Raw genomic sequence first — 27,533 nt, 5'->3', positions numbered from 1 at the left:
ACGCATACCATAGACTTTGATTTCCGGAACGAAATACACACCTCGTGAAATCGGACTGATATCGGACTAGGGTATCTTGGCTATCTACCGAATGAGGTAGCATTAAAGCGTAGGGATGAATCTCCACGTGTGCATGGTTGTCAGCTTGTATCCCAACCGTTCAGCCTTAACCATAATAGGTTGCACGGATGTAGTTGCAGTTCGATATCCGATCCAACCCACCTCCACTCCTCGAATCCGAGAGCCGGGATTCAAAGATACGGCACACTAGGTACTCGGGACCCGGCCATCAGCTGGTTATCAGTTTCTTTAACATGGACTGCAAGGGTTCTTAAATGGAACGTCAGGGTTGAGGGTAACGCCGATACTGTACCTCCCCTCCGCCCCCTCATTCCCCTTGAGCCGCCCTAGGCAGTGCGGAGAGCCTGGCTGACTGACTGACTGGGATGATCAGTTACGTACAACCGGCCTTCTCTCGGCATGGAGCTTCACTAGGAGGAACGGACTAGGGCCGGGCCTGGATAATGTCAGGTCTCGTTGGAAATACACTCCTGGATGCTTGGATGGTGGTCTATATAAGAGCTATCTTCCCTCGCTCTCATGAAAAGGCAACAATGAGTTGTGTCGTTGACTACTCATCCATCCATCCCCCTCCTCATTTTCAAATCTCTTGAGCACCTCAGCCCTACAAGAGATCCTCATCCGTCCGTCTCCTTGCTTTCATACAAGATGAAGTGGTCTGCTGCCGCGGGTGCGGCACTGCTCGCCTTACCGGCCAACTCTGCAGTCACCGCATCCCTTCCTCTCAAGCTCGAGACTCGGTCGTCACTCAACTCCCGTCTTTCCAACATCCATGTTGAGCGTTCAGCATCAGTGGATGGCGCCGTCAGCTACACCTACGGTTCATGCCAAGCCAAGCATGAAGAAGAAGCTCATCACTCCATCAGCCAGCCCACTGACGCTCACCACGACCGTCTCGTCTGGGTAATTCCCGAAAATGTGCAGTCCGGTGGCTGTATCTCAGCCTGGAGCCGCGCCAACGGCCGTCTTGTCGGTCGCAGCAGACCCCAGTCCTTTGACTTCAAGTCTATCAAGATGCGCCGTGACCTCAAGGCCCGCGCTACAAAGCCATCAGACTCCGTCGCCATTCATATGACTATGGACAACGGCATCAATCCATGGGGACCTTGGTTCGACGGTGTCAAGCTACTTGAGGACAAGGAAATTTCCGCCGTTGATGTTGAGAAGGCCAAGAGCAAAAACATCGCCATCGTTGGCGCCGGCATGTCCGGTCTCATGACCTACCTCTGCCTGACACAAGCCGGCATGAGCAATGTCAGCATCATCGAGGGCGGCAACCGGCTCGGTGGCCGTGTGCACACCGAGTACCTTTCCGGCGGGCCTTTCGACTACAGCTACCAGGAGATGGGGCCCATGCGTTTCCCCAACACCATCACGCTCGGCAATGAGACGTACAACGTCAGCGACCACCAGCTCGTCTTCCAGCTGGCCGAGGAGATGAACAGCCTCAACGGCCACTCCAAGAACCTGAGCGTTGACTTCATCCCCTGGTACCAATCCAACTCTAACGGCCTCTACTACTACGACGGCATCAAGAACCCCGAGACCGGTCTACCGCCCACCCTCGCCGAGCTCGCCGCCAACTCGTCGCTGGCGCTCACCCGTGTCTCAAACAACTCCACCAAGTCCCTCAGCCAGAAGGTTGACGCATTCCTCCCCGACACCGACAAGTTCTTCGCCGAGATGGCACAGAACATGTTCAAAGCGCACGCCGACTGGTTGAGTGGCGGCCTAGCCGGTTTGCCCGGCGACCAATGGAGCGAGTTCGGCTTCATGGTGAACTACCTGCGCGGGTCGCTCAACGACACGGCCTTTCTAAGCGCCAGCGCTCACTCGTACTGGGACGCGCTGTACGAAGGGATGTACTTCTCCGCGTCGACCTGGAAGACCATCGACGGCGGTCTCAACCGGTTGCCTCTCTCCTTCCACCCGCTCGTCGACAACGCCACCACCTTGAACCGCCGCGTGGAGCGCGTCGCATTTGATGCCGAAACCCAAAAAGTCACGCTCCACAGCCGCAACAGCTACAAAGACTCGTTCGAGTCTTCAGAGCATGACTACGCCGTCATCGCCGCCCCATTTTCCATCGTCAAGAAATGGCGTTTCTCGCCCGCCTTGGACCTGACAGCGCCCACCTTGGCCAACGCCATCCAAAACCTCGAGTACACCTCCGCCTGCAAGGTCGCGCTCGAGTTCCGCACCCGTTTCTGGGAACACTTGCCTCAACCCATCTACGGGTCGTGCTCCACCTCTTCCGACATTCCCGGCATCGGATCCATCTGCTACCCCTCTTACAACATCAACGGCACCGATGGCCCCGCCTCCATCCTCGCCTCGTACATCTCGGGAGCAGACTGGGGCGACCGCTGGGTGTCGACTCCGGAAGAAGAACACGTGCAGTACGTGCTCAACGCCATGGCGGAGATCCATGGCGAAGAGCTGGTCAAGGAGCAGTACACGGGCAAGTTCAACAGGCGCTGCTGGGCGCTGGACCCCCTGGAGAGCGCGTCGTGGGCGAGTCCGACGGTTGGACAGCATGAACTGTATCTACCGGAGTACTTCCAGACGAGGAACAATCTGGTGTTTGTGGGCGAGCATACGAGCTATACGCATGCGTGGATTGCATCGGCGTTGGAGAGCGGGATTAGAGGCAGTGTCCAGTTGTTGTTGGAGTTGGGGTTGGTGGATGAGGCAAAGGCGACGGTGGATAAGTGGATGGCTAGGTGGATCGATGTTTGATTTCCATTTGATGTGATAAAAGAAAGAAAGAAAGGGGGTTGTAGAAGATGGGTTGGATACCGACCTCTTTGGGCAAACTTGAGACCAGGAGAAGGACTTGACGACTCTTGATGATGAGATATAATGTTTATGAGTTCAGTAATGAGACGACTGTCTTAACGTTTGCCCTGGATTGGCCTTTGTCGAATGTGACTTGCTGAACAACTCCCGCGCGTGCTTGCCATGATGTGATCTCGTTGCCGTGAAGGACGAATTACAGCAAAGTGGAAATCTTCTTATGCGTGATGAGGCATACTCAGGTTAATGATAATGCGAGATGCTTGTGTCAAAAGCGGAGGGCAGACGGTCACTTGTTCCTCCTTGAAGATCGCCACGTGTTGTGTGTGTGTCCATGTTCGGACATGGTGAGTGGAAAGTGTAGAAACATGCAGTAAATCTCATGGTTTCGACCATGTTGGCGATATCGTTTTCACGGGCGATGTTGAATGATGGCGACGATGGTGTTGACACAGAAAAAACAATAACCCCACATGCCCAGCTCCAACATGGAAACATTGAACCCACAAAATAAGCGTCAGCTAAGCCCACGCCAAGATGACGGGGACAACGGGCAGCGGATGCAGTGGACACAATGGAGAAGCATTACAGTAAAGACCCCTGCAAGTGCAACCACCCCCAAGTGCAAAAACCCCCTAAAGTGCAAAAGAATTGGGTGGCCGGAATTGATTTCCCATACTAAACCTGCAAACTGCAAAGTGCAAAGACTCTAGCCCGGATTTGCACCTACAGGGGTCCAATCTTGGTAGGAGAGAACACTTATACCTATTTACCGAGGCTCTAAGGTCCCACTTTTTAATATAGCCGAGCGTCTTTAAGTAGCCGGAGGGGGCTTTATAGTCTGTGCACCAGATCCCCCAAGTGCAAACACCCAGAAAGTGCAAAGGATTTCCTCCGCCCGGATTAGTTGCACTTTCAGGGGTCATTACTGTAGCGTCGGTTCGCTGAGAGTGCAGTGGAGCGCGGGCAATCAGGCACTGATCCGGGTTCGGTGTGACGGGATGGGGTCACCACCTGCCTGTCACCTCAGCTTCCCTTCTTATCTTTTATCATTGACAGCAATCGTCCATTCTTTCCACTTGGAGGCTCCCTTTCGGCTAGGAGAGATTTCCAGAACCAGATTGCATTCCGGTGACGGGTTTATCTGGTTGATAAGAAAGGTTGGTAGAACACAAAGAAGATGAAAGACCTATCGTTCGTTCCGAATATCGGCATCCCTCTTTGGATGTTTCGTCAAGTTGTTTCCTGCTGTCATTGATAAATCTGCTTGTTACTGCCATTCTCATTGAACTGTGAAGAACTCGATACAGGCTTATGCTGTGATCGAGTGTTGCGGAAAGTGCGAGAGACATCCGTGTCTGTTGTGCATCAGTGCTTAAACCGTGAGGCTGAGGACGTCGTGCATCATGAGGCCTGAGACGACTGAGTGATACCGAGGTCTTATAAACATTCATATCTATATCCATTGCCTTTGACTCTCTGTGAATCGCTTCCCTCTTCGATGTCTATCCTTGAACCTTCGCATTTTCCCATCATCGATTCAACAGTTCAAGTCAACCAGGCTCGCCAGGCAACGAGCCAACGCCAAGAGAGCCAAGACGGGGCCCACTCTGCCGAGAGATAAGAGAGAAACGGACGGCGCCAATGCCCGGCAAGAACGCCTCATCTCTTACCGGCCGGTATTGGTACAGTCATGAGTGCTCAATCCGACCACTTGTGGCTTTGTTTAGGTGAAGAACCTCTGTATTCAGCATCAATATCGGATGCACATGTTCTCAGTGGTTGAAGTGGTTGAAGTGGACTCGCGGGCGAGATAATCATCAGGTGGATCCCCCAAGTCTACCCTACACAGTGGGAGGTCTAGGTGCACCCGGGCCCTGCCCAAACCCTGACCCTTCCCCGGGTTACACTCCACAGTAGGCTGAAGTGGAGACGGCCCGGGCGTTGACCAAACTGATAAGGACTACGGAGCGATGCATTCTCGTAAGCCCCGTCGGACGACACACTTCAACAAACGTTTTCCATCTTTATCGCCTTTCTTTGCTGCTCGATTCGAATCAGTCCAAACCGGCCGCAATACAAACCGATTGGGTGCCAACCAAATGCCAACAGTCTTGGCATCGGAATCCTACGGACAGGAGAATCCTACGACAGGAGTTTGCCGTTCGATATCCCGTCCGTCCCCTTTGGGTCCCTCCGTCTCTTGACACCAGAGACTCGTCAGATCAGTGACGTTGAAGCCACTCACGACATCGCCAGGCGGCAGTTTCTTCATCCAGACCAATGTTGTGGAATGCCGGAGATTGCTGACCGCAGCTAATTCTCCCGCTGCCGCCGAGGCACATTTTCCATGTGGTGCTACACCCAACGTACCCCGGATTACTGTGTTCCTTGATTGAGCCACAATATAGAAGGCTGTCTATCGATGACTAGAGGTATCTACTCCATGTTTCTCCACGAGGGAAAGGGCTCCCAGGTAAACTGCAGGGTGATCATGTAACCCAAAAGGTTGCCTGCATCTCTAGGCCAGATCGATCAAGTGGAGGATGAAAAGGGAATGATCACAGTTTTGACGGTTTCGACGATTCCATGACTTCGTCTGGTACGACAAGGCGTTCGCAAAAAGTTTGTTCTCACCTCATCAAGCTGGAACGGTGTAACCGCTTGATACCTGGGACAAATTTTAGGTCACACTGCTCCGAATTTCTCTTTTTCCCGACAGGCCATAAGTGGTCCTTGGGTACGATAATGTAAGATTCGACGGTCCTTCTTTGTACACCCCTTGCCGGCTATCGATTCGAGCACTTCCGAGGTTATTCGGATTGGATGCTATTCATGGTTTGGAAAGCGCTCGTCAGCGACAGCTGTGTAGGTATTACCAGGGGTATCTCTTCTGTTTCTCCACCTGAACGAGGCTTTCTTTCCTTCGACACTCTTTGGGCAACACGCCCAGCACGACCGCTTACAATGGCCAAAAATGGATCGGAATCCCACAGGTTAGACCCCCACCGTCCGCTCACGGCGCGGCGTTCCCCTCGGGTTTCTTATCTCTGTGGCCCACCCATCCATCAAAGCTGATGTCTTGGCGGCAATGGGAGGGTTTCCCAGAACGGAATGGAGCCCTACCTCGACACCATCAACAGGGGATCAAGGAGCACCAACACTGATAACTGCAGCTTGGATTGCATAGGGCCGACATGAATGCCACACATCGCTGACATGTTTCACGGCTCCTCGCCCTTGGTTCTGGGTCTGTTCCTTTATTTACCCTGCAGATCCCTCTCTTCTAAACTCATCTTCTCTGCAACCTCAAGTCATCTATCTCATCGACACTACACGGCACCGAGGGCTTGGTTCGTGTACGGTTTCAATAACAAGTGCTCTGGTCAGCCCACAACACCACCGAACGTATTCACTTGACCTCGACATAATTTGTACCGAATTGGTGTTGAAATCGAATCAACCTCCAACATGTCGTCCGGCCCCGTTGAAACGTACGAGGGGGTTGCCGGTGTCGCCAACAATGGAGGCAACCCCCTTCTCGAAGACCTCAACCGATATTATTCTGTACGGCATCACCACGCTATCTCCTGAAAGACTGATCGGGAGGAACATCAGTGGCTAACCTGTGACTTACACCAGGCCGGAGATTTCGGATGGATCATGACATGTACAGCCCTCGTGCTGCTCATGGTTCCCGGTGTCGGTTTCTTCTACAGCGGTCTTGCACGAAGAAAGTCAGCCTTGGCCCTCATTTGGCTTTCCCTTATGTCGATAGCCATCGTAGGGTTTCAATGGTTCTTCTGGGGTTACTCACTCGCCTTCTCCCACACCGGAAGCGCCTACATCGGCAACCTCTCCAATTTTGGTCTCATGAAGACCCTCGCCCAGCCAAGCGTTGGCAGCGGCAAGATCCCCGACCTTCTTTTCTGCCTCTATCAGGGCATGTTCGCTGCCATCACGTACGTATTTTCTTTCCATTTCCTATTTCCATCTTCTTCCTCACGGCCTTAAACTAACACCTAACCCCTCTAGTCCCGCTCTTGCTATTGGCGCGTGCGCTGATCGCGGCCGTATGCTTCCCGCCCTGGTCTTCATGTTCATCTGGACCACCATTGTCTACGACCCCATCGCCTACTGGACCTGGAATGGCAATGGCTGGTCCTTCAAGATGGGCGGACTTGACTTTGCGGGCGGCACCCCCGTGCACATCAGCTCCGGTGCCGCCGCCCTCGCCTACTCGCTCATGCTCGGCAAGCGCAACGGCTACAACAAGGTCAACGGCCTGCCCTATCGCCCCCACAATGTCACCCACGTCGTTCTAGGCACCGTGTTCCTCTGGGTCGGCTGGTTCGGTTTTAACGGCGGTAGCGCCCTGGCCGCCAACCTGCGCGCCGTCATGGCCTGCATCGTCACTCACATTGCTGCCTGCGTCGGTGGCTTGACTTGGGTCTTGCTCGATTACCGGCTGGAGAGGAAGTGGAGCACCGTCGGCTTCTGCTCCGGTGCCATTGCTGGTCTTGTCGCCATCACCCCTGCTGCGGGTTACGTCCCTCCCTGGTCGGCTTTCATCTTTGGTGTTGTCGGCGGTATCAGCTGCAACTTTGCTACTAAGCTCAAGTTCCTTCTGGGTATTGATGAGGCGCTCGATGTGTTTGCTGAGCACGGTGTTGGAGGTATTGTCGGCAACTTGTTGACTGGTATCTTTGCTGCGTATGTCTTTACCCTCCTCCCATATCCCCTTTTCCCCTCTTCAAAGAGATCATGACTAACTTTTCTCGGCTATAGTGACTACATTGCCGCTCTCGACGGTGTCTCCATCGGCGACTCAGCCATCGCCGGCGGCTGGGTCAACCACCACTACATCCAGCTCGCCTACCAGCTCGCCGACAGCGTCGCCGGCTTTTCTTACTCCTTCGTCATGACCTGCGTCATCCTCTTCCTCCTCAACCTCGTTCCCGGCCTCTCGCTCCGTGTCGACCACCACCAGGAGGAGATTGGCCTCGACGACGACCAGCTTGGCGAGTTCGCGTACGATTATGTGGAGGTCACTCGCAGCTTGGATGTTATTCCTGGATTGACTGCCCCCAACAGCACAGCTGGTAGCATCAGCGGGAGGGACCCTGAGAAGCAGGTCTAAACTGTTGCAGTAGGAGTGCGAGGCAGTGGATGTGATGATGTGAATGCATATATAGACTGGACCTGGACGGTCGGCTTGTCTGGGCGTTGTAATGTGGATATGTGGATAATGACATTTGAGCGGATGAAGGGGGTTTGTTTACGGGGGATGGATGTTTACACCAATGATACCATGTAGCTTTCTTGTTGATACCAGTTTGAGGTTCGTCTTAATCGACCTGTCTATCTTTTTGTCACCGTCATTGGACCTGTCTTTTGCTTGTCTGTGACGGGCGTTTGGTGTTTGCTCATTTGATCGGCAGTCCCTTTGGTCTCACAATCCGATCTCCGTACCCTTGGTTCCTCAAGCGTTGGACCATACTTGAAACGCTCTTCACTGATTACCTTGCCAAGAGCAGAAGTATTCTTGGCTCAAGCTTGGTAGTTTTCATCAGCCAAATCCGTGAGCTCTTGAGCGCCAAGACGGGCCACGAATGACGTCAACTATTAGATTCGCACCTTGGGGACAATAATAAACAGGAATGCAATCCTCTCACAAGCCGAAAGCGGGGGGACGAAAAGCTTGGAGAGACGTCATCCGATTGCCAGGACTGAAAAGGGAAGGCAGTGCATACTATGTATATCAAGTCGCGATAATCCTTCAACGAACGACGACATAGGATCCCTCAATCACTTCATCGGAAAATACCGACTTGGATAATGGGCTTCTGATCAACACCATCAACGATCTGACTTACTACCTACCATACTAAAACGAAAAATAATCTTCGCATCATATCTGCACTCCACGCGTCTTGAGTGCCTCACAGCCAAAATGGCAGAACCCACCGGCCAACTTTCCTCGCAAGGCGCCAAATCCGCCATGTCCAACGACATGAAAGAGCTCAACGAAGGGAAGGAACACACATCCAACGTGATTAGGGGGCATAAAGCCAATCTTGCCAATCCGAGTATGTTCTTTCCCTCCTGATCTCCTTTCCACTTCTCTCTTTCCTCCCCCTCCCTCCTTCCATTTTGTTCTTCATACCCGCCCTCCTTTCCACTTCTTAACGACATTATTTCGTAACGTCTTTTTTTTTTTTTTTTGGGTGGTGTAATAAGGAAGGAACTGACAGAGAATTGGCATTGGCATTCACTTCAGACACAAGCGAGGAATCCAAAAAACACAGTGAAAAGGTGATTGAAGAGCTGGGTGGGAGCGGGACGCAGGAGTCGTTGAGGAACAACCCTGTTAGTAAGAGTGCCGCGGAGGAGTTGTATGGAAGTCGGGCTGCTGCTGGTTGAACCTTTGCTGGGGCGCGATATGAGGTCTATTGTAGCAGGGAGTTCTTGACATGAGATGATGGAGGTACCATGAAATGACAAAGGTTTTATAAAGTTGAAGTCAAAACAAAAAAAGGCAGACCCATGTGGATGGACGACCCAGCCCAGGTGGGTACAACAAACGCATTTGTGGGCAATACGTTTTATATTCCGAATACTCGATACCGATTTGGGGCCTGTCAAATTTCCCATGCCAGCTTGGTGATTCATCAGGGGTAGAAATACCTTATCTACCTCTAATGTTGTACCGATCAAAACCCATCAAGAAGTCTCAGCAACGGAAACAACAACTCCAATCTCACAGATCGCAGCTCATTCTGGCAGTCCGAACCGCCACATCGATATACCAAGGCGCTGCAAGTGATGAGGCATGAAAGACCGGCCACTCGGAAGCGCTCAACATCATGATGTATTCCGAGAAATGCGTGATGAATAAGCTGGGCAGGTAAGGGTGTCGCTTCCTTTTGGCGTGGAAAATGCGTTATGGAAGGTTCAGGCTTCTGCGGAATGCGACACAATAACGTGACGCCGACACCACAATCGAGGATATCAAATTTTCTTGTCCATCAGGTACCAGATCTAGCAACTTCATATTCATCGTTGGATTGTTACATTAGGGTATGGCTCGCTGCCCGGAAGAGTCATAGGCTTTACTAATATAAATTCGAAGATTCCAGGCCTTCCAGACCACGAGGTCCCATACCAGCAGACCTCGTCCCGAAGAACTCTATATCATCACACTTCGAACCAAAAGAGTCCAGACGAAGAGAGTCCAGTCAAATGCGACTTGTGCAGTTGGTGTCGAAGAGAAGGGTGTTCTGATTTTCTGGCTCACCCACTTTCGAGCCAAAGGGATGGTTCGAAGCTGAAAGGTACCTCTACGTCACCTACTGATGATGTTTCTACAAGACCTGAATATTTCTACGGACGAACTGGGCTCTTCGGCGTCTTGAGCAGCAAGTCGAATTCGATGTAATCAATCAATGATCGCATCATTCCTCGAAATTACTCGATGCATCGTCGAGCAACTTGCCCATCAGATAAGTCAAGTCGCGCTTGTCACTGGATTTCGACTGATAGATTGCTTCAGTCGAAGGATCGCCTTAGCGAGTATGATACCGGAAGTCAACGAGATGCGATAAAAATGCATTGCCTTGAGCTATGTATGGGGCCCGCTAACAACACAAGATCATCCCTTTGATGATTGTCTCCCTAGGGCAAACTCCCAGAGTTGTCGATGACGCCATCATCGCAACCCAGTCCATGGGGTTTAGACACTTTTGGATCGACAAACATTTTATTCCACGAGACAATCCCCAATCCAAGCATTGCCAAATCAGAAGTATGGACATCGTCTATGGGTGTGTTACCGCTACCACTACTTCCGCCGCCGGTGACGTCCTTCTCAGCGATTACCTGGGGTTGCCTCGACGCATCAAATTCCACAACAACAATTTATCCATCACGTAGCTTGGTCCTACTTCGAACGGATATTGACCATCAGCTCTCCCATACACTATGGGAAGCCAGGGCTTGGACCTTTCAAACGACGGGGTCTAAGGTGTCCTTTCCCGTCGCCGCCTATGCTTTCTAGCAGACCAGGTCTACTTTCTTTGCAACTCTATGCGGTGCATCGAAAGTATCTCCATCCCTGCTGATGACATTGATATCTGGTTCAGGCAATCACCTTGATATACACGGCATTTGATCTCAATCCTCTACCTGTCCCTGGGCAAGGGGTGGGAATTGATGCGAAAGATCTCACGGCCCTCATTGATGCGTATAGCAAAAAGAAAACGAACTGGAATTTCAAACCGATGCTATGAATGCTTTCCTGGATATTCTCAAAAACTTGGCCATGAATAGATGGCTGTGTACTATCTTTGGGGAGTTCCCATTCTCTCAACAGAATCTCCTGTACTGGAGAGACATGCCGGGGAATTATGCTGGTTCTCGATGTTCGGCTACTCGGCACCGTCGGCCTCTGGAATTTTACCAGACGCGGAGGAATCCTAGAGGTATGCCGGAGCCGTTAGGCGACATCTTCTCCCAAGCTAGTCGCGGGTAGATTGGAGAGTCACTTATTGAAATCGTTCACCTGTCTGTACCTGCTGTGGCCAGGAAGAGTTTTTGACTTGATACTGGAATCTGCTTTCTTACCATTCCATGTTAAAACAGGAAATTCAAAAGATAATGAAAATGGCAGAGCCGAAATTTCCTGGACGAGAAACGCCACGAGATCAACAGCTGATGCGGCACAGAAAGATCATCGAAACGGTTATGCAATCGAGTCAACCCCGTGGTCCCCAAATAAGGCAAAGAAATGGGTCTTGCGAGTTTCCGCATCCACAGTCACCATGGAGAAAATCTCATCGCCAATCCAGCGCAGTTTTGAGTTCATGGATGAGAGGCATGAAGAGCGGTTGTGTCTTTTTACGCTGGATACCAATCCGCGTTATCTTTGGGTACCGGAATACACAGGGTCACTACTCGTCTGGGCTAGAAACGCCTCAGACCGTAAAAGGGTTGGAAAATGATGAAGACCACATGAGAATTGCGTGAAAATTTGGAAATTTTGAATCCCCCCTCCCTAGCGTTACCATTAAGCACTACCTCTATGTATTCTACCTATAACCCCGCCATCTTATGATTCTCATAACCTGTCATAAACCATATGAATGCTGTAAAAGACGCCCGTTCATCACATTCACCGGCCACTCTCACAACCGGTACACTCACAGAAAATACCGAAACCACACATCTGCCTTTGGTCCGACAGATGACTAGGCCATAGCAGTCATCTCCTTGGGGTCAACACTCAAATTAACAGGCGAGCACCTCACATCCCTCGTCGAGTAAATCTGGCCCTGCTTCCAGCTCCGGTTCTGCCACCTCGCCTCGGTGCAGTTCAAATGGAGTTTGACAGCCGCATATCCAGTGAACGTGGTACTACGTTAACATCATCATTCTATTAGTCATCTTAACGCAATTTCATTCAAGGTGGTCTAGTGCAAGATGTGCACAAGTGATAATTAGAGGTACTCACGGATAGTTGGGATCCCCATCCCGGCAAGTCCAGCTCTGGTTGAACCTCAACTCCCCCGTCGGCCGGTTGAAATCAAACTTCGTCTTGCCCACGTCACTCTTGACGCCCGCGGGCGTGTTGGTGCACGTGTACTGTACGGTCCCGTAGAAGAAGTCGTTGAGCTGGTTGCTTGAAGCGCTGCAGACGGTGGTCACCGAGGGCCCGATGGCTGGGTTGGTCAAATTGAAGTTGACGTAGCCCCAGGAGTTTTGGTGGGCGGGGTTGGTGTAGATATAGGAGGCATGGTAGTCAAAGGCGGAGAGGGCCCAGGAGAAGTTCCCGAAGGAGGTGGCGCCGCAGGAGGTTTGGTTTGTTGGTGGAGTTGAGGTAGTTGTATTATCCTGGCGGGCGGCGATGGGGGAAGCTGAGGAGAATGGGAGGAGGAGGGCCGCAAGGGCGGTGGTGAGTGTTGTCGTGAGCATCTTTTAGTAGTTGATGTTGGGTGGTGAAGCCGAGTTTGGTGGTGAGGTGGAGGTTGATGGTGATGGTGGTGGATGTGACCGTGGTAGTTCCGGTTGAGATGAGGTTGAGGATGTATCAGTATCAAAAAGATGGATAATAGGGGTCCTGAATGTTTATCTCTTTAGAAGGCTGGGAGAAGAGGGAGTCTGAGATCAGGTTCTTGTGGCGCAGATCGTTATTTCTTATTCAGTCATGCTAGTCCATGAAGTGAGTCGTAAGGTTCCTTAGCTGCCGCTTTATAGCTTCTTGTTGTAGCAGCCAGTGACACCTCTGCCGGCATTAAACCTGTTAGCGCGGTACCGCCACCTTACAGTATTCAAGGGTTTGGAAGTGGTCAACCCAGTCATCTTTTGTAGAAAAAGTGGAGCTCTTGCCACTTTGCAAATCACCGCGCTAACAAATTTGATGCTCGCAGAGGTGTAGTGTAGTTAGTATAGGCAGGAGCAACGTGAATTTGAAATACTATCACCAGTTTTGCCAATGGTCAACAAATGATACCTCTTGATAGCTGAACCCAAGCCGTCTTGCGTCTCGTGTTCCAATATGCAGTTGCAACGTTATGGGACGAGTTAAACGAAGTGAAAAGACCCGGAAAGGCGGTCGGCCGTCGGTGCTGCCGTTTGTGGTCTCCTTACACTTCTTTTGTGGTGGTGGCCAAGTCCCATCGTCCGATCCCACGATCCCCGACGGTACTTAGGGCTGCAGATCTCCGAGACCCCTCCTCATGTGCGTGCCAGAAGTCGGTGTAGAGGTAGATTCGGTAACCATGCTATGCATAGTATACCATGGGTTGAGCTTGTACAAGCAAAAGTATCGCTACCTAACGGTGTTGTTGTTCGTGCTGTGTCCAAGCATAAAAAGGTGAAGGGATGGTGACGCAGCTGCCACCAAAAAGATGCGGTGTCTATCCAGTCTCCCTTTTTACCTTAGGATGGGTATCGAGATTCCGGAATATAGAACGATACGTACCTTTCCGCCCCTTTAGTGGTCAAGTTATGCGTCCCTGGGGGCTCGTATTCCCAGGCTCGTCAGGTTAGTGTGAAAAATATAGCTTGTATATTCTGCATGGATGAAGGTGCAATGTCACCCTCTCAGCCTCGATCTGTTGGTCGTGTTGTCTGAGGTTTTGTCAAATTAAGATTTGTAGGCCATGTGAGACCTGCAAGACACAGACGGTGCCGGAGTTTCTTACGCCATAGCCTCTGCATTTTTAGCGGTTGCTCTACTTAGGGGTAGGCGGGGTAACAAGCAGTTGGTCTACAGAAAATAGATAGATTCTCTACGGCTTCTCACCACTGATGATGTTATTCTGTAGGCTGCCCAGTCCAAGAAGATCTACGCGTACTTACGTCGCTGCCACCCTGTGCCAGGCAGGGCTTCCCATTTCTTCAACCACAACCTCCATCCGCCGTCATGATAGACGGCTGAGCTGCCGGTCTATCCGTCGGCTTCGCCAAGTGTCCATGCAAAGATCCGGAGCCATCAGCATTGCCGTCACCAGTCCCATCTATTTTTGTCCATCCTTCTCGGAGGTAACCGTACTCACCTCTACCATAATTATGTACCCAACCACTCGGCAGCAGCCATTGGGCCGTTCCCGAACCTCCCGTCGGCCTTCCGGGATAAACGACCTGCCACTCATCCATTCCGTGCCCAGACCATTACGTGCAGCAGCCGACGATCCAGGGCGGCGGTGCCACATCAAGCATCGAAGCATCGTGGAACCTGAATAGAATGCATGGACGCCTTTCTCGCGTGTACGACCCTGCTGGCCGCGGCTGGTGAACTGGCCAGCCACGATACCGGCCGCCATGATACACAGACCTACACACCAAGTACGACGTGGAGAGACAACGGGAAGACGGTCGCGAAAATGGAGGTGAGCAAGAGACAATGACGACAGAACCGTCTACACTTTAGACCGTATGTCGGTCTTTTTGGATTCCCCTTTGGCGACGATGCCCCAAATCCGTACCTGACAGCTAGCTCGGCACTGCAACCCATCCGATGTCATCTTCCCCAAATTCACTTTGTTGTCCGGATCGCGACTGTCAATGCAGAAATGGCAGAATCATTCATCAACATGATCGCCATTCACCATATACAATGACCAGCAAAAAGTGCATCATACATCTCATCCATGACCTCTTATGTTAGTACAGCAACACAACAGCATCAATCTTATCGTCATGAGCATCGACACGTCAACCAATTCCCCCCTGGTCCACCGAGTCTGCCTTTACTATTCTCTTCATCGTATCTCTTGTTGCCTCTGTTTACTTTTTTCCCATCTCCTCCATCGGGTTTCCCGGAATGGAATCGAGCCCTGGGGTAGGTCAGTCATATTAGCGGGATCACTCCCTAACAACCAAAAGATCTTTTATCGCAGACTTACATCCGTCGATTGGTTCATCCACGAGTACCTTGTTGTACTTGCACTTGTTCATCGCCGACACGCTCTGCGTCTTCAGGGTCGGGCAATTGACATAGCACGCCGAGTCCATGGCCCGCTGCAGAGAGTCGCCCTTCCAACCAAAGATATAGTCGCCATGGGATCCGAAGCCGGTGCTGTTTGTCATCTTTAGTAATCACTTCTTTTCCCAATTCCTATCTTATCTTAAGATGGTAGCATACTGATCGCCCGTAGACCAAACAAATGGTTGGCTTCCATCCTCAGGCCAAAGCTCCTGTTCGTTAAATTTGCTTGTGTCCCAGATGGTCTCATACATCAACTGGGGCACCCGCACTGGATGACTAGCCGGGCAAGGTCCACCGCTCTCAAAGGTTCCGGACTCCGGATACGCCATGTGACTCATGTGATCCGGCGCATCGAGGTTCTTACCATCCCAGCAGGTTGGGAATCTCACATTGGCCATGATCCCGGCCGGACACGGCTTGGTTGGGAAGTTCATGGACTCTGGGAACCGGGTGCCAAGGTCCTGAAGACATGTATACGTGATCTGCCGGAACCGCGTGGCTTGCTGCTTACTCCGGTACGAAGCTTCGCCGATGAGCATGCGAAATCCTTGCTTGAAGGCCGTTACCTTGGACGTCTGCTGGTAGTTGGCCAGCCCGTCCTGCATGTAGTATACAGTCATGCCCCCATTGGAGCCTTCAAATCCGATGTTGGGGACCTGTGGGACCCGGTGATAGGAGCCGTTGCGGGCACGAAAGAAGAGCACAGCAGTCCAGTAGTTGGAGAAGTCCTCAGAAAACTGGCAGGTTGTGCATGTGGCTTTCTCTCCGATATCTTCTCGTGGATCCATGGAGATGTTGAAGGCATTCTTGATGGAATGTTAGCCACCGGACCAAGTGTCGTCAAGGAAAAGGGGAAGAAGCCTTACGCCACCGATGATTTGGTGAAGATGTGGAGAGGGAGAGATTCCGGGGTTGACGAGCGGATCTACCCGCTGGACAGTAAGCTGCGAGCAGCCGAACCGTATCAACGCCGTCGAAGGCGCCACAAGCGCGAGCGCGGTAAGTAAACTCCAGTACATCTTGTCTCCCCTTTCAACTGAATCAACCAAGGCGTTGCTTATGTGGTGCTGAAGAGAGGACTGTCTGTTGAAAGGATCTGCTCTGGCGTGGGGTGTCTCCTGGGACGGAAGATGATGGCCAGCAGACACTCGAAAATTCATGTGTAAGGAGAACACAGCAGGAAAGCCGGGTGACGCCTATGATTCAAAGGGAAGCATGATACTTTATCCTACGAGATCCAGCCGGGCTCATTCGTTTCCATTTTTCTTCCTACGGTTCTTGTCATTAACTCCTTACGAGCCGCATCCGTACCATGTGCCGGGTCACTAAAATGGATTCTAGCAGATAAGACGACGATCTTTCACATCCTCACGCCCCGTTGTCGTTCTGCTATAATTGCCAAGCCCGTTAAAGGCGGCTACTATACTACGGGTGATGGCAATGATGCATCGTTGAAGAGGGGCGGCGTTTTGGCATCAACTGCCGGCTGTAAACATAATTTCTGTGCAATTTGCTCTGACTTCTAGGCGCTCTGCTCAACCTTGTTCTCGACAATTCTTCCGCCCAAATCAAGAAGATAACCCCCTTATCGAGCGAAGGGGAAGTTCAGTTGTCATCGAGTGATGGTTATGCTCCGATTGGAGAATGCAACCCGAAGCCGGGAGATATCAACATCCTCTTACCCGGTTTTAAGTCTTGATTGACTCCGAGATTAATGTCACCGATCAGGCGGGAAGTATAGCACGTATGATATGCCCTGAGATCAGTCAATCGGCCCGTCATTCTGTACGCTGGATTTCGAGATGCTGTTGTTGGTTCAACCTGGACGGTCTGTCTGCGCTAGATCAACCATTCCGCCATGCATCGACTTATTTCTTCCGTGTTGAGAGGACTCTATCCCGGTTTTGGCTCCAAAAGACACTCGCCATTGTTTACACATATCACGCATGGGTTCGATTGTGCACATCCCTTCTTTCTCTTTTTTTTTTTTTTTTTTTTTTTTTTCTTTCACATTTTGGTAGGTTCGCACCTGAGCGGACCATCGCCACCATGAGATTAACCGCTCAATCTATTGCTAAAATTCCTGACCGGGTAATGTCCTGGCAGGACTTGGGCGATTCGATTCTCAACGAAGATGCTGGTGGTTGAAAATAGAAAGCGGGCGACATTATTCCAGTCTGCTCATTTAGGGACCTCCAGCCGACGCTCACTTATTACTCGCTTTCACAGGGCCAGTTACTCGCCCTCGTCATCGCCAATTATTCCGTGGTGATAAGCGTCGGAATTAGTGTCGTATCACACACATGGATGACCAAATAGTGTTGCTCATCGACGAGATTGAAAGCCAGAAGAAGAGACTCAGCAACAACACTCACAAACAAACGCCGCTCGTCCCACCACAACTGGATTGAAGAAACGACGGCAATGTCCGAATCCAGATCTTAACAACTCAGCTTGAGGCTTGAGGCCTCAGAATGCTTACAGCCGACACTATTCCCATTCAAATCTTCCCTATACGATCCAGCCTCGTTGAAGACTCAGTTACCATGCAACCACTGCTTCATCCACGCAACCGCTGCATTCTTCCCCCTAACCATTGCCTCCCTCTCACCCTCCTTCCTCTCATCGCCCCTGATGAAACAACCGTGATGCACCCCCGAAAAATGTGAATACTCAAACGGCACTCCCAGCTTCTGCAGCGTCACAAATGTGTGCGTCTTCAACTCCTCCGTATACCTTCGATCAAACTCCGGAGCCAACACCTGCACCGGCACGTTCTTTGAAACCCTGTCAATGTCCTCCTTCGTCACAAGGGTAGGATGACCAGTCGTCACCGCGTCCACCAACTTCTTGCCGTTCCCCTCGGAATCTCCAGAACCCTCCTCATGCTCAGCAGCAGCCAACCTGAAAATCGCCCACCCACCATAACAGTACCCCACGGCCCCGACCTTCTCAAACCCGCCCCCCTCCGCACTCTTCAACGCCTTCGCAAACGCAAAGATTTCGGGCTCGCGCACCTCGCGCGCATTCTCTTTCATGAAGCGCGCAATGTCGATCTCCGCCCAGCGCTCCTCCAGCACTAGCTCGGGCGGACAGACGAAGCCGCCAAAGAAGTCCGGGACGAAGACGGTGGCGTTCGCTTCGGCGGCGTAGTGGTCAGCCAGCAGGCGGACATTGGGGAAGGTCCAGCCGAAGATGTCGTGGATGATCAGGATGGCGACGCGCGGGTTCGTGCCCGTTTTGTAGACGGCGTTGGTGGTACCTGGGATGGAACCTGCAGGGAGGGCGGTGCCTGTGGGCGTGCCGGACCAGCGGAAGCCGGTGAGGCAGCAGCGGCTGATGCCGGAGGGCAGTTCAGGCTGCGCGGAGGAAGAGGGGGAGGACATGGCTGATGGTGTTTTTTTCGGTGATGTAGAGGGGCTAGTAAGTATGATGTGGGATGGGGAGATTTTCAGGGGTTGGGGTCAAGGTAAGTTGAGTACAATCTTTATTGAGAGATGACTGATTTGAACTTGCTTCTTAACTCAAGGTCATAAACGCGGGATTCATACGTCTCTTGTACTAGACACCATATGCTTCTTCCTCTTCATCAAGGTCAAGCTACCATCTGTCGGCCGTTATTTAAGAGGCTATTCGGTGTGTTGACTTATGGTTCCGTCAGGTTTGGTGGATCCGTTAGCCTTTTTCGGTCCCGAAATGTCACTCTGTGCTTAAGATCCCGGAGATTTCGCGATCAAGACATGCGTTAAGTCCGGAGGGAGTTAGGAGATATCAACAACAGTCGAATAGCTGGTTGACTATAGGCTGGCGATGGTTGAGCCACCATGTGCGGTTCCAGTACCTTGGTTGCTGTTCTTGACTGCTAGGTGATCTTGGATTGTTCAACAATGATGATGAAGAGAATGGTGACTTGAAAACCGTTTGCGAGTTACTTTCCCTGATAAACCGATACATGCACACCCTGGAAAAAATGAACCCGAGTGATAGTGATAAAATCAGAACAAACTTGGCTGAAAACAGGAAAATCCAAAAGGAAAAGAAAAAAGCCGATGAGGAATAGCAACTATGCCAGGAAGAACAAAAATGACCAGAAATGGAAAAAGAAAGGCGAATTGCCCACAGCCAGAATCGAACTGACGACCTCATCATTACTAGTGATGCGCTCTACCACTGAGCCATGCGGGCTTGATGATTTGATATTTGGATTGTATGGATAGTTTACCTATTAACTCCTCCAGTTATCTGCAAGTGCCTGCGTTGTCCCAATTCCCTACTAAACAGCAATGCTCGCTGACTCTCTGTATTCACTGCGTCCTATGCGCATCATACCTAACCATCGCCACTGCATCTCATATCCTCATCACTCCTCGCAATCTCCGCTCGATGCTCACTCAAAGTTTACTTCCCCTTCTCCCCCTTCCCTTCCCCTTCGTATCATCAACCACCTGCTCCCGCTCTAAACTCGTCGGGTCCCCCTCTAGAGGAATTCTCTTTCCTGAAGCGGTCCTTGCCCCGCCTGAACTGGCATCCGTGGGGTCATTCCTCGGAACACCGTACGCCTTTGTTCGGTTTGCTTTCGATGCGGATGGTGATTTGTTGGAAGGGGAACGGGTAGAAGGAGAAGGGGAGACCTCTGCTCCTTCCGGGGCATATTCAACATTGTCGGGAGGATTCTGGTTGGTCTCGGCCTTGAGGGAGATGGGATCGCCTAGTTGGGAGGGATTGGCATTGGGGCCGTTGACCTTATCGGCGGCGACTTGGCGGAGGGGTTTCTTATCTTGGGAAGACATGATTGCGGTTGTTGTGTTACGGTAGGTGGTGGAGGGCTTTGGGGTGTTGGATGTGGTGGTCGAGTGTGGTGGTTTGAGGTAGTGATTGGTGTGGTTCGGACTCCTTGATGGTTTTCCTTGCGGTCGTGATGCGCGAATGGAGTTGTTCTCGACACAATGTGTAGTTCACCAGGAAGAATTGCGGATGAAGGTGAAAGCAAAAATGTCAATCGCGTCTGTGTTGAAGCACAGGCAATCAGTCCTCTCGAGTTCACGTTCATTGTAAGTCGAAGTCATCTCAAAACCATGAGCCATGATTGTGTCATGTGCGTCATCGCATATGTATGACGTTGTTCCTACGAATTACGAAATGGTCGCGCGATCTCGGCCATGCTAATCTGTCGGGTTCATCGCATGTGGATCGCGCCGGGATGTGGACAATCCCGGCCCCGAAGATCCGGCAACTTTACTATGTATAGCATGTGTTAGCGTTCGGTAGCTTCCATGCATTGGGTAGTGCATTGATCGCCGGCGATTTTCGGGGTCAATGTCACCGCGTATCAAGACTTGAGGTTCATCAGGGAGGGATTCATCAACTGCGTGCACTGATCCCAATATCTACTTCATGTTGTTTGGTTGGTCTTGAACATTTTGGACAATTGAATGTTCCTCAGTTTCCGTCCATCTCGTTTCCCATAACCTTCCACGTAGGACACTGAGGTTTACAACAGGTTTGGGGCACAATGACTTGGGTGTTTTGACTCATTAAGAGTATTCGTCTCCATTTTTTTTACCCCCCTTCAGCAACCCAGCTTTTAATGCTCTCGGAACATTGGCTCAAACTCGGAAAAGGAGGTTCGACCAAGAGGGAATAACTTGGCTAGGTTCGTCTGAGTAAGTGAGTGCCTTGAGCGTGGCTCGCGGCATGACTTGCCGAAGCAGTTCGAGTTGAAGGCATTCTTGTCATAAACCAGCCAGATACTTCGTTGTTTTGAGCCTGCGGCGATGCGTCTTGCACTCAAAAACGATTGCACCAGGGAAGGTTGAATCGCTTTGGCAGCCACTCTGGCTCACTAGGGTCTAGGAATGGTTTCTGAGGGTTGACCACAGATCACTACAAAGGCATGTCCATAAACCATTCCCGTCTGCGATGCTTCATGTGTCCAGTCTGTCTGGTTGTCCTGGGACCAATGTGGCAGTCGGGTCGGGATACCGCTCTAGGTCGACGTAAGGTAAAAGAGTGTGGCGGTCATAGGTGAAGCCCCAACAGTTGACGAAGTGAGAGGCCTGCCCTCGCATATGTAGATAAGTCGGGGTCTCGGTCAGCTGTTGTATGCGGATTCGAGACACAGGTTGACTGTAGGGCTGAACTTGTTCTCGACCAATGCCGTGGTGATGCGGTGGTACTTTAGCATCTCAGCTACTTAAAGCATGGACATACTTCATAGGTTCCGCACATCGATGGTCGAGTTGTCGAAGTGATCGAGGGGTAATAGACAATCAGCATCTTGCAACAGTATCCAGTGAAAATCGATAGAGGTACTTGAGCATGGAATTCCAGGTTTTGACGAGTGTCCTCGATCGCGGATTGCCCTCGCAAGTTGTTGTGTTTTTTTGGCAATGGAAGAAGCGGGCTGCAGTGCTCTTCAAATAACTTGAAGTGTGCAGTGACTGAAGCTCCACACAGTAAGAGGGGGTAATGTTACGGTAATGGCGGGGCGCGCTACGCTGGCGGGGACAACGCTAAGATCTCGGGCCGTTATTCCAGCTTGGCTGCCCAAGACACGGGCGGTCGGTCCCTGAACATCCCCACAATTAGTGGTTGTTACCAGCAGTCAGAATACGTATCTTTACGGTGGTTACATTACAGTCCGCTCACGACTTGCATGAGAAGTGTGACAGCTGGTATGTAGAATAACCAAGCGATACCCACCAGTTGCTGTATGTTACGATTATCGTGAACGGCAAAAGTCTCCTGAAATAAATACGCAGACGGTGACAACTTCGTTTGGTGCAACAACTTTGGTGTTCATATTCTGTAGAATACATATGTCAACTTTTGGCACCTCCAACCCATCGGATTGTCGATCATCACGCCTTCGTTGAGTTCCAAAGTTCCATTTTCAGCTTCCACAATGCCGCCCCTTGCTCGGCGGTGGGGAGCGGCACTGCTCATTGCTTGTGTCACTTGCTTCATGCTTTTTACTTCGCACCGCAACCTCGAGTTGGCCAGGCTCAACTTCTCCTCCTCTTCCTCCTCCTCCGCTGATGCAGGGCCGGACTCGGACTGGGGATCACCCCCGGTATCTATACGGGAGAGGCTGCAGAAACCTCCCCAGTACCCCGTCACCAAGATGAGACAGCTGCCGACAGGGCCCCCTTCGAGACTGCCCACAGTACAGACCACCTTCGGCCCGGAGTCTGACAATGACCGCAAGGTACGCCTCGAGAGACAAGCTGCCGTCAAAGAGGCCTTTCTTCGCTGCTGGAGCTCGTATCGCACCAAGGCATGGATGAGTGACGAGCTGGAGCCAGTTAACGGCGGCCGAAAGGATACCTTTGGAGGATGGGGAGCAACACTAGTTGATAGCCTTGACACGCTATGGATCATGGGTTTGAAGGATCAGTTCTACGAGGCCGTTGCTGCGGCAGCCAACATCAGCTTCGAGACCACCTCCCGAGCCGAAATCAATGTCTTCGAGACAAATATCCGGTACCTAGGCGGCTTCCTCGCCGCATACGACCTCAGCGGAGACAAGAGGTTGCTGCAAAAGGCCAAGGAGGTGGGTGAGGTCTTGTACCTGGCCTTCGACACGCCCAACAGGATGCCCCAGACGAGATGGAATTTCCATGACGCTTCTCGTGGAGAGCGACAAGTCGCCCATGATGCTGTCCTCCTTGCCGAGATTGGGTCCTTCTCTCTCGAGTTCATTCGTCTCTCCATGTTGACGGATGATCCCAAGTGGTTTGATGCTGTGCAAAATATCATGGAGGCTCTCCAGAAACAACAGCAAAAAACACGTCTTCCCGGCATGTGGCCTGTCGTAGTCGATGCAAGACGGATGGACTTTGGCAGACACAACCATTACACGCTAGGTGCAATGGCCGACTCGCTCTACGAATATCTCCCCAAGACTCATGCCCTTGTCGGCGGCTTGCTTCCCATGTACGCCGACATGTACAATGCAGCCATGGATACAGCCATTCGCTACAACCTGTTCCGTCCTATGGTGCCTGATCAGAAAGACATTCTGATGGCGGGCATGGTCCTGGTCGGGTCAGAAAATGGAAAGAGAGTGACACAGCTGCGTCCAGAAGGCCAACATCTCGCTTGTTTTACCGGCGGAATGCTTGCTCTTGGAGGCAAACTTGTTCAGAATGACACCCATATCCACAAGGGAGAGCAGCTTATGGACGGGTGCGTGTGGGCGTACAAATCCATGCCCTTGGGTATAATGCCCGAGGTCTTCCACGTACTACCCTGTGACTCGATCGATCACTGTCCATGGGATGAGGAAAAATGGAAGTTGGCCGTCGTTGAAGAGGCTGGCTGGGGGCTGTCCGAGAACAAAGAAAATGATTTGCATAAAGCGAACAGAATCATTAACCACAAAAGGCTACCCCAAGGTTTCGTCTCGATTCCAGACGCGCGCTATATCCTTCGCCCTGAGGCCATCGAGAGCGTCTTTCTCCTTTACCGCATGACGGGTCGCCGTGACCTTCCAGACTCAGCCTGGGCCATGTTTCAGGCCATTGACTCCAACACCAGGACCGAACTGGCCAACTCGGCGCTGCTCGACGTTACCGTAAAGGGGGGCAAACCACCCATGATCCATTCCATGGAGAGCTTCTGGCTGGGAGAGACACTCAAGTACTTCTATCTCATGTTCAGCGAGCCGGATGTCATCAACCTCGATGAATTCGTCTTCAACACAGAGGCACATCCATTCAAGCGCCTCATTCCGTGACCTGGAACCCTTCACACCTTCGCGGGTGCCACGCCGCTAGATTCACAGGTCCTGCGTCACGGAAGCGGCTCGGTATACCTACAAACACTGCTGGAGGACTCGTAATGCTTCTTCAATTCAACTAATGTCTAATTAAACTAATTGAATGGTTACTGCACATGTGAGCATCTATGATGAGGCGGCCTCTCAAACGCGCACTTCACTGGTTACTGCTATTCACTTAACACTCGGAAGAAAAACCTTCGTAGCGCGGAAACTAGCGCACCTAGTCAACGCGCTCCCATTCACTTACACATCAGAACGCAGTCAAACAACAAGCACCATCTCCAAGGCCTTCCTTCTCGACAACAGCCTTTCTTCTTGAATATTTGGTCAAGTTATCACGCACATCAGAGCCTCGCTTCTCAACAACTCGCTTCTCCTTCCAATCGCTAGCCAAGTAACCTTTCACATCAGAATTCGGTCAAATCACAACTACCATATCTCACGCCCTTTTCCGAAACGAACTCCTCAATAACGATCTCCTGCTTTTGGTCCTTGGTCAAATCACGCATCGCCATTCCTCACGCGCTCCTTCTCGACAGCGATATCCTTTGAACCACAATCATCATGCATCAAGCTCTGCTTCGCGACGAGCATCTTTTACTTCTGATCTTTAGTCAAGTCACTCATCAGGCTGACTACCTCTCTCTCCGTCAGACCTGCCGGTCGTTCGAGGCTGTCGCTTCCCAATACCTCTTTCGCCAAGTGGCGGTCTCTCCTGTCGGAAATGATCTTGCAACATTTCTGCGCGTTGCCTATAGCCCTAGGCTAAGTCGACATGTCCAGGAGCTGATCTGGCTCGAGCTGGACTGTCCTACTGCTGAGGCGAACAGTCTTCAACAGTGGCCTTTTCCACATATTTCAGTACCACCCTGGGATCAGATGGTTTCACGCGAGAACAGTCTGTTCTGGCACTCATACTCGCCTTTGGATGTTCCAAGTGGAAATGGCGAGGAGCGGCTGTACAGTGTACACGACGGACTTTTGCCCGTTTTCCTCGAGGCTATTGCGCGGATGCCAAAACTCCGTACTTTTACCTCCACTTCCATGGATTTTGAGCCATTCCATCTCCGCTGTGGCAGAGAGATTACTATGGCCCGTTCCGGAGATCTACAGAGCCAGCGCTGGAAGTGTGCCAGTCGGCCGCCAATCGTACCTGGGGAAGAATCTCGAGCAAGCGATGTCTTCTTGAAAGGGACCGAACTCTACGTTCTTCCAGCTCTGGCACAGAGGAGCGCGGTCGGCAACAGGTGGCTTCAGCTGCACTGGCTCGACAGTACTTACTTCGAGCATAAGGTTCCACAAATCCCCCTCCAACTAACGTATGTACCGCCAATCTCCGAAGCTCTAGTCGAATTTACATTCAGCATTGGAATGGTTGACTGTCCTCCCGGTGGGGAGCTGGGGCGTCGTCAACGTCACCTCGAGATGCAGTACAAACTGCTAGCTTGTCTCGCAAATGCTCGGAACTTGCGCACCCTACGACTCACAGCATACCAAAGGTTTCCAGCCGCATCGTCCTGCGCCAAGAAGGCCGGTGACCATTACTTCTTCGATCTGCTGGTTGGACAAGAGGCTGGTCCCAACAGCGGTGAAATCTATCTACCCCATCTCAGCTCTTTGAGTCTTGAAAGCATCATGTACAGCCAGGCGAGTCTTGAGAAATTCATCGCGCGTCATGCCGACACTCTTCGTGTTCTCGAGTTATCAGACTGTCGCCTGGAGTTCGACACGGTGAAGCGTCTAGCCACACTGGGCTTGCAACTCAACAAGTTCGAAGTGACCTCGGTCAGGTGGATGATCCAGGATATTAGGAGAACTAGAGATGGACCATACAGATCTCTTGGGGGCCGTTGGACAAGAGTCTTTGAATTCATCACTCCTGAAGGTCTACTAGGATTCGTCAACGACAACACGACACCAGAAGCTCAATGGGCAAATCTGGAACCTACCCGCTTTGGTCGCATACCATATCAGGCGTACTTTAACTTTCTAGTCACGACTGAGGATGTCCGAATCCTTCATCGAGTTCAGGGCGCCTACGGGCACCTCGCGTATGGCGAGGAATTCGAGAGACGTTGGGAGAAGCTTGTCCAAGAAGGAAAGGGAATTGACTTCCGACAGATTAGCCATCCGGAGATTTCGAGATGCTTGGGCGACGAACACGGAGAGGAAATGCATTACACCGATGATGGTGCAGTCATCTATCCAACCGGTGAAATACCCGAGTTTGTCACTTCTGATCCGGCCCTTCTCGAAAGGTTAAAATTGCGCGCTCTGGAACTCTCGCTATCCCCAGAGCACGCGGAGGAGGTGCAGAGGCTCATGGAAAGCTGCAAGCGTGAGGAAGCAGAAGTTGGTAACGAGGCTCATTCTGAAAGGGATTCGTTATCATCTCTGTTGAAGTTTACGTCAGAACTCAGATTCTAGAGGTAGTTACGACGGAGGGTTGATAGTTATCGCCTGCTGAAATAGTTAAACAGTAGAGATGGAAACAGAGACGAGGATTTGCATGTATGGGAGAACAAAAGAAGGGATACAAGGGGGATTGAGAGGGAAAATGTGCTTCGGTATGTAGGTTGCAAAGATCTTATTTAAAGGCACAAGCATATCAAGTGATTCTCCGTGACCACAACTGTAATCACAGTACCTAGTGCTATCACTTGTAGACAATGAAATCCGCAGGAAAGCAGTTTTGGAGGCTGTCAATATGACGTGCTCAAGGCGGACCTTCAATAAATCCTCTCTGGCTCTCGTCCCCATTCAAATTACATATCTGGTACGACGGTGGGCAAGAGCATGACCGTCTTGCATTGGTGAGCATCTGAGCCGCCCAAGCTTAGAGACTTCGCGCCTCGGCTGTGATCCCGTTGGCCAATCTGCAACAACGGCCGACTGGAAAAGGCATCGCCCACGAGGGAACCAGTACACGACATGGCTGTAGATCGGGTCGATGGCGCAATGCCCGCCAAGGCACATGCTGAACCCTAACCCTTGTCTGCCAAACAACAACTCGTTATCCCTCTACCGTGGGGGGTGGAAATGCGACGGACGAAGAAATGGCATCTGATTGCTGTCTGGAAGCTGCATTTCCTTTCTTCTTTCAGTGAAACCTCATGACGAACAAGGCAATCACGGTCCCGAAATGTTTGGGGGAATTGCGGGGTTGAAGCTTCATGTCTCATCAGTTGAGCACGCCATCGATTCTCGGGATATCGCAATGGCTTGGGGTCGCTGCCCTGGAACCGGCGACTTGGTTGGGGTAGCTTAACCTAGGTACCGAAGGTGTGATGAGAATGGGATGCTCGGTTCTGTTTTGTCACAACCTCGCCGGCTAATGATCACGCAATCGACACCAGCAAGCAGCACAACCGCTATTAAATGTAGGTA

At 51.5% G+C, this 27,533-nt stretch overlaps 9 protein-coding genes and 1 non-coding gene across 10 annotated transcripts; 5 read left to right on the top strand and 5 right to left on the bottom strand.

Annotated features, from left to right (window-relative positions):
• The first annotated feature begins 416 nt into the window (after positions 1 to 416).
• On the top strand, positions 417 to 2,970 carry B0T23DRAFT_17294 (flavin-containing amine oxidoreductase-domain containing protein). The gene has a single exon (XM_062832945.1). It carries the CDS (start codon positions 730 to 732, stop codon positions 2,818 to 2,820), a length of 2,091 nt encoding a protein of 696 aa, XP_062697070.1. The 5' UTR covers positions 417 to 729; the 3' UTR covers positions 2,821 to 2,970.
• Positions 2,971 to 6,348: 3,378 nt separating this feature from the next.
• B0T23DRAFT_305671 (ammonium transporter AmtB-like domain-containing protein) lies at positions 6,349 to 8,017 on the top strand (the record flags this gene model as incomplete). The annotated part of the gene is made up of 4 exons (XM_062834325.1): positions 6,349 to 6,444; positions 6,520 to 6,839; positions 6,913 to 7,590; positions 7,666 to 8,017. 4 exons carry the CDS (start codon positions 6,349 to 6,351, stop codon positions 8,015 to 8,017), a joined length of 1,446 nt encoding a protein of 481 aa, XP_062697069.1.
• Positions 8,018 to 8,550: 533 nt separating this feature from the next.
• B0T23DRAFT_450231 (Conidiation protein 6-domain-containing protein) lies at positions 8,551 to 9,522 on the top strand. The gene is made up of 2 exons (XM_062841083.1): positions 8,551 to 8,966; positions 9,158 to 9,522. The coding sequence occupies exons 1-2, from the start codon at positions 8,831 to 8,833 to the stop codon at positions 9,298 to 9,300; spliced, it is 279 nt and encodes a 92-aa protein (XP_062697068.1). The 5' UTR covers positions 8,551 to 8,830; the 3' UTR covers positions 9,301 to 9,522.
• Positions 9,523 to 12,011: 2,489 nt separating this feature from the next.
• Positions 12,012 to 13,274, bottom strand: B0T23DRAFT_17194 (uncharacterized protein). Its single transcript, XM_062832926.1, has 2 exons — positions 12,386 to 13,274; positions 12,012 to 12,288 (listed from the first exon to the last, which is right to left on the bottom strand). Exons 1-2 carry the CDS (start codon positions 12,844 to 12,846, stop codon positions 12,123 to 12,125), a joined length of 627 nt encoding a protein of 208 aa, XP_062697067.1. The 5' UTR covers positions 12,847 to 13,274; the 3' UTR covers positions 12,012 to 12,122.
• Positions 13,275 to 15,162: 1,888 nt separating this feature from the next.
• B0T23DRAFT_401038 (uncharacterized protein) lies at positions 15,163 to 16,383 on the bottom strand (the record flags this gene model as incomplete). The annotated part of the gene is made up of 4 exons (XM_062838547.1): positions 15,163 to 15,212; positions 15,282 to 15,454; positions 15,521 to 16,170; positions 16,231 to 16,383. The coding sequence occupies 4 exons, from the start codon at positions 16,381 to 16,383 to the stop codon at positions 15,163 to 15,165; spliced, it is 1,026 nt and encodes a 341-aa protein (XP_062697066.1).
• Positions 16,384 to 17,706: 1,323 nt separating this feature from the next.
• On the bottom strand, positions 17,707 to 19,205 carry B0T23DRAFT_17124 (Alpha/Beta hydrolase protein). Its single transcript, XM_062832912.1, has one exon. The coding sequence runs from the start codon at positions 18,748 to 18,750 to the stop codon at positions 17,902 to 17,904; it is 849 nt and encodes a 282-aa protein (XP_062697065.1). The 5' UTR covers positions 18,751 to 19,205; the 3' UTR covers positions 17,707 to 17,901.
• A 272-nt stretch (positions 19,206 to 19,477) lies between these two features.
• Positions 19,478 to 19,549, bottom strand: B0T23DRAFT_t17. Its single transcript has one exon. It is a non-coding gene; the product is annotated as a tRNA-Thr (tRNA).
• B0T23DRAFT_450227 (uncharacterized protein) lies at positions 19,544 to 20,464 on the bottom strand. Its single transcript, XM_062841082.1, has one exon. The coding sequence runs from the start codon at positions 20,152 to 20,154 to the stop codon at positions 19,756 to 19,758; it is 399 nt and encodes a 132-aa protein (XP_062697064.1). The 5' UTR covers positions 20,155 to 20,464; the 3' UTR covers positions 19,544 to 19,755.
• Positions 20,465 to 22,145: 1,681 nt separating this feature from the next.
• B0T23DRAFT_369885 (glycoside hydrolase) lies at positions 22,146 to 24,224 on the top strand. Its single transcript, XM_062836558.1, has one exon. It carries the CDS (start codon positions 22,269 to 22,271, stop codon positions 24,099 to 24,101), a length of 1,833 nt encoding a protein of 610 aa, XP_062697063.1. The 5' UTR covers positions 22,146 to 22,268; the 3' UTR covers positions 24,102 to 24,224.
• Positions 24,225 to 25,195: 971 nt separating this feature from the next.
• Positions 25,196 to 26,814, top strand: B0T23DRAFT_369883 (uncharacterized protein). The gene has a single exon (XM_062836557.1). It carries the CDS (start codon positions 25,236 to 25,238, stop codon positions 26,571 to 26,573), a length of 1,338 nt encoding a protein of 445 aa, XP_062697062.1. The 5' UTR covers positions 25,196 to 25,235; the 3' UTR covers positions 26,574 to 26,814.
• The last annotated feature ends 719 nt before the right edge of the window (positions 26,815 to 27,533 follow it).

The sequence above is a fragment of the Neurospora hispaniola genome (genome assembly GCF_033458365.1).
Source record: "Neurospora hispaniola strain FGSC 10403 chromosome Unknown B0T23scaffold_1, whole genome shotgun sequence".
NCBI lineage: Eukaryota > Fungi > Ascomycota > Sordariomycetes > Sordariales > Sordariaceae > Neurospora > Neurospora hispaniola.
This window is presented reverse-complemented; position numbering and strand designations above follow the sequence as displayed.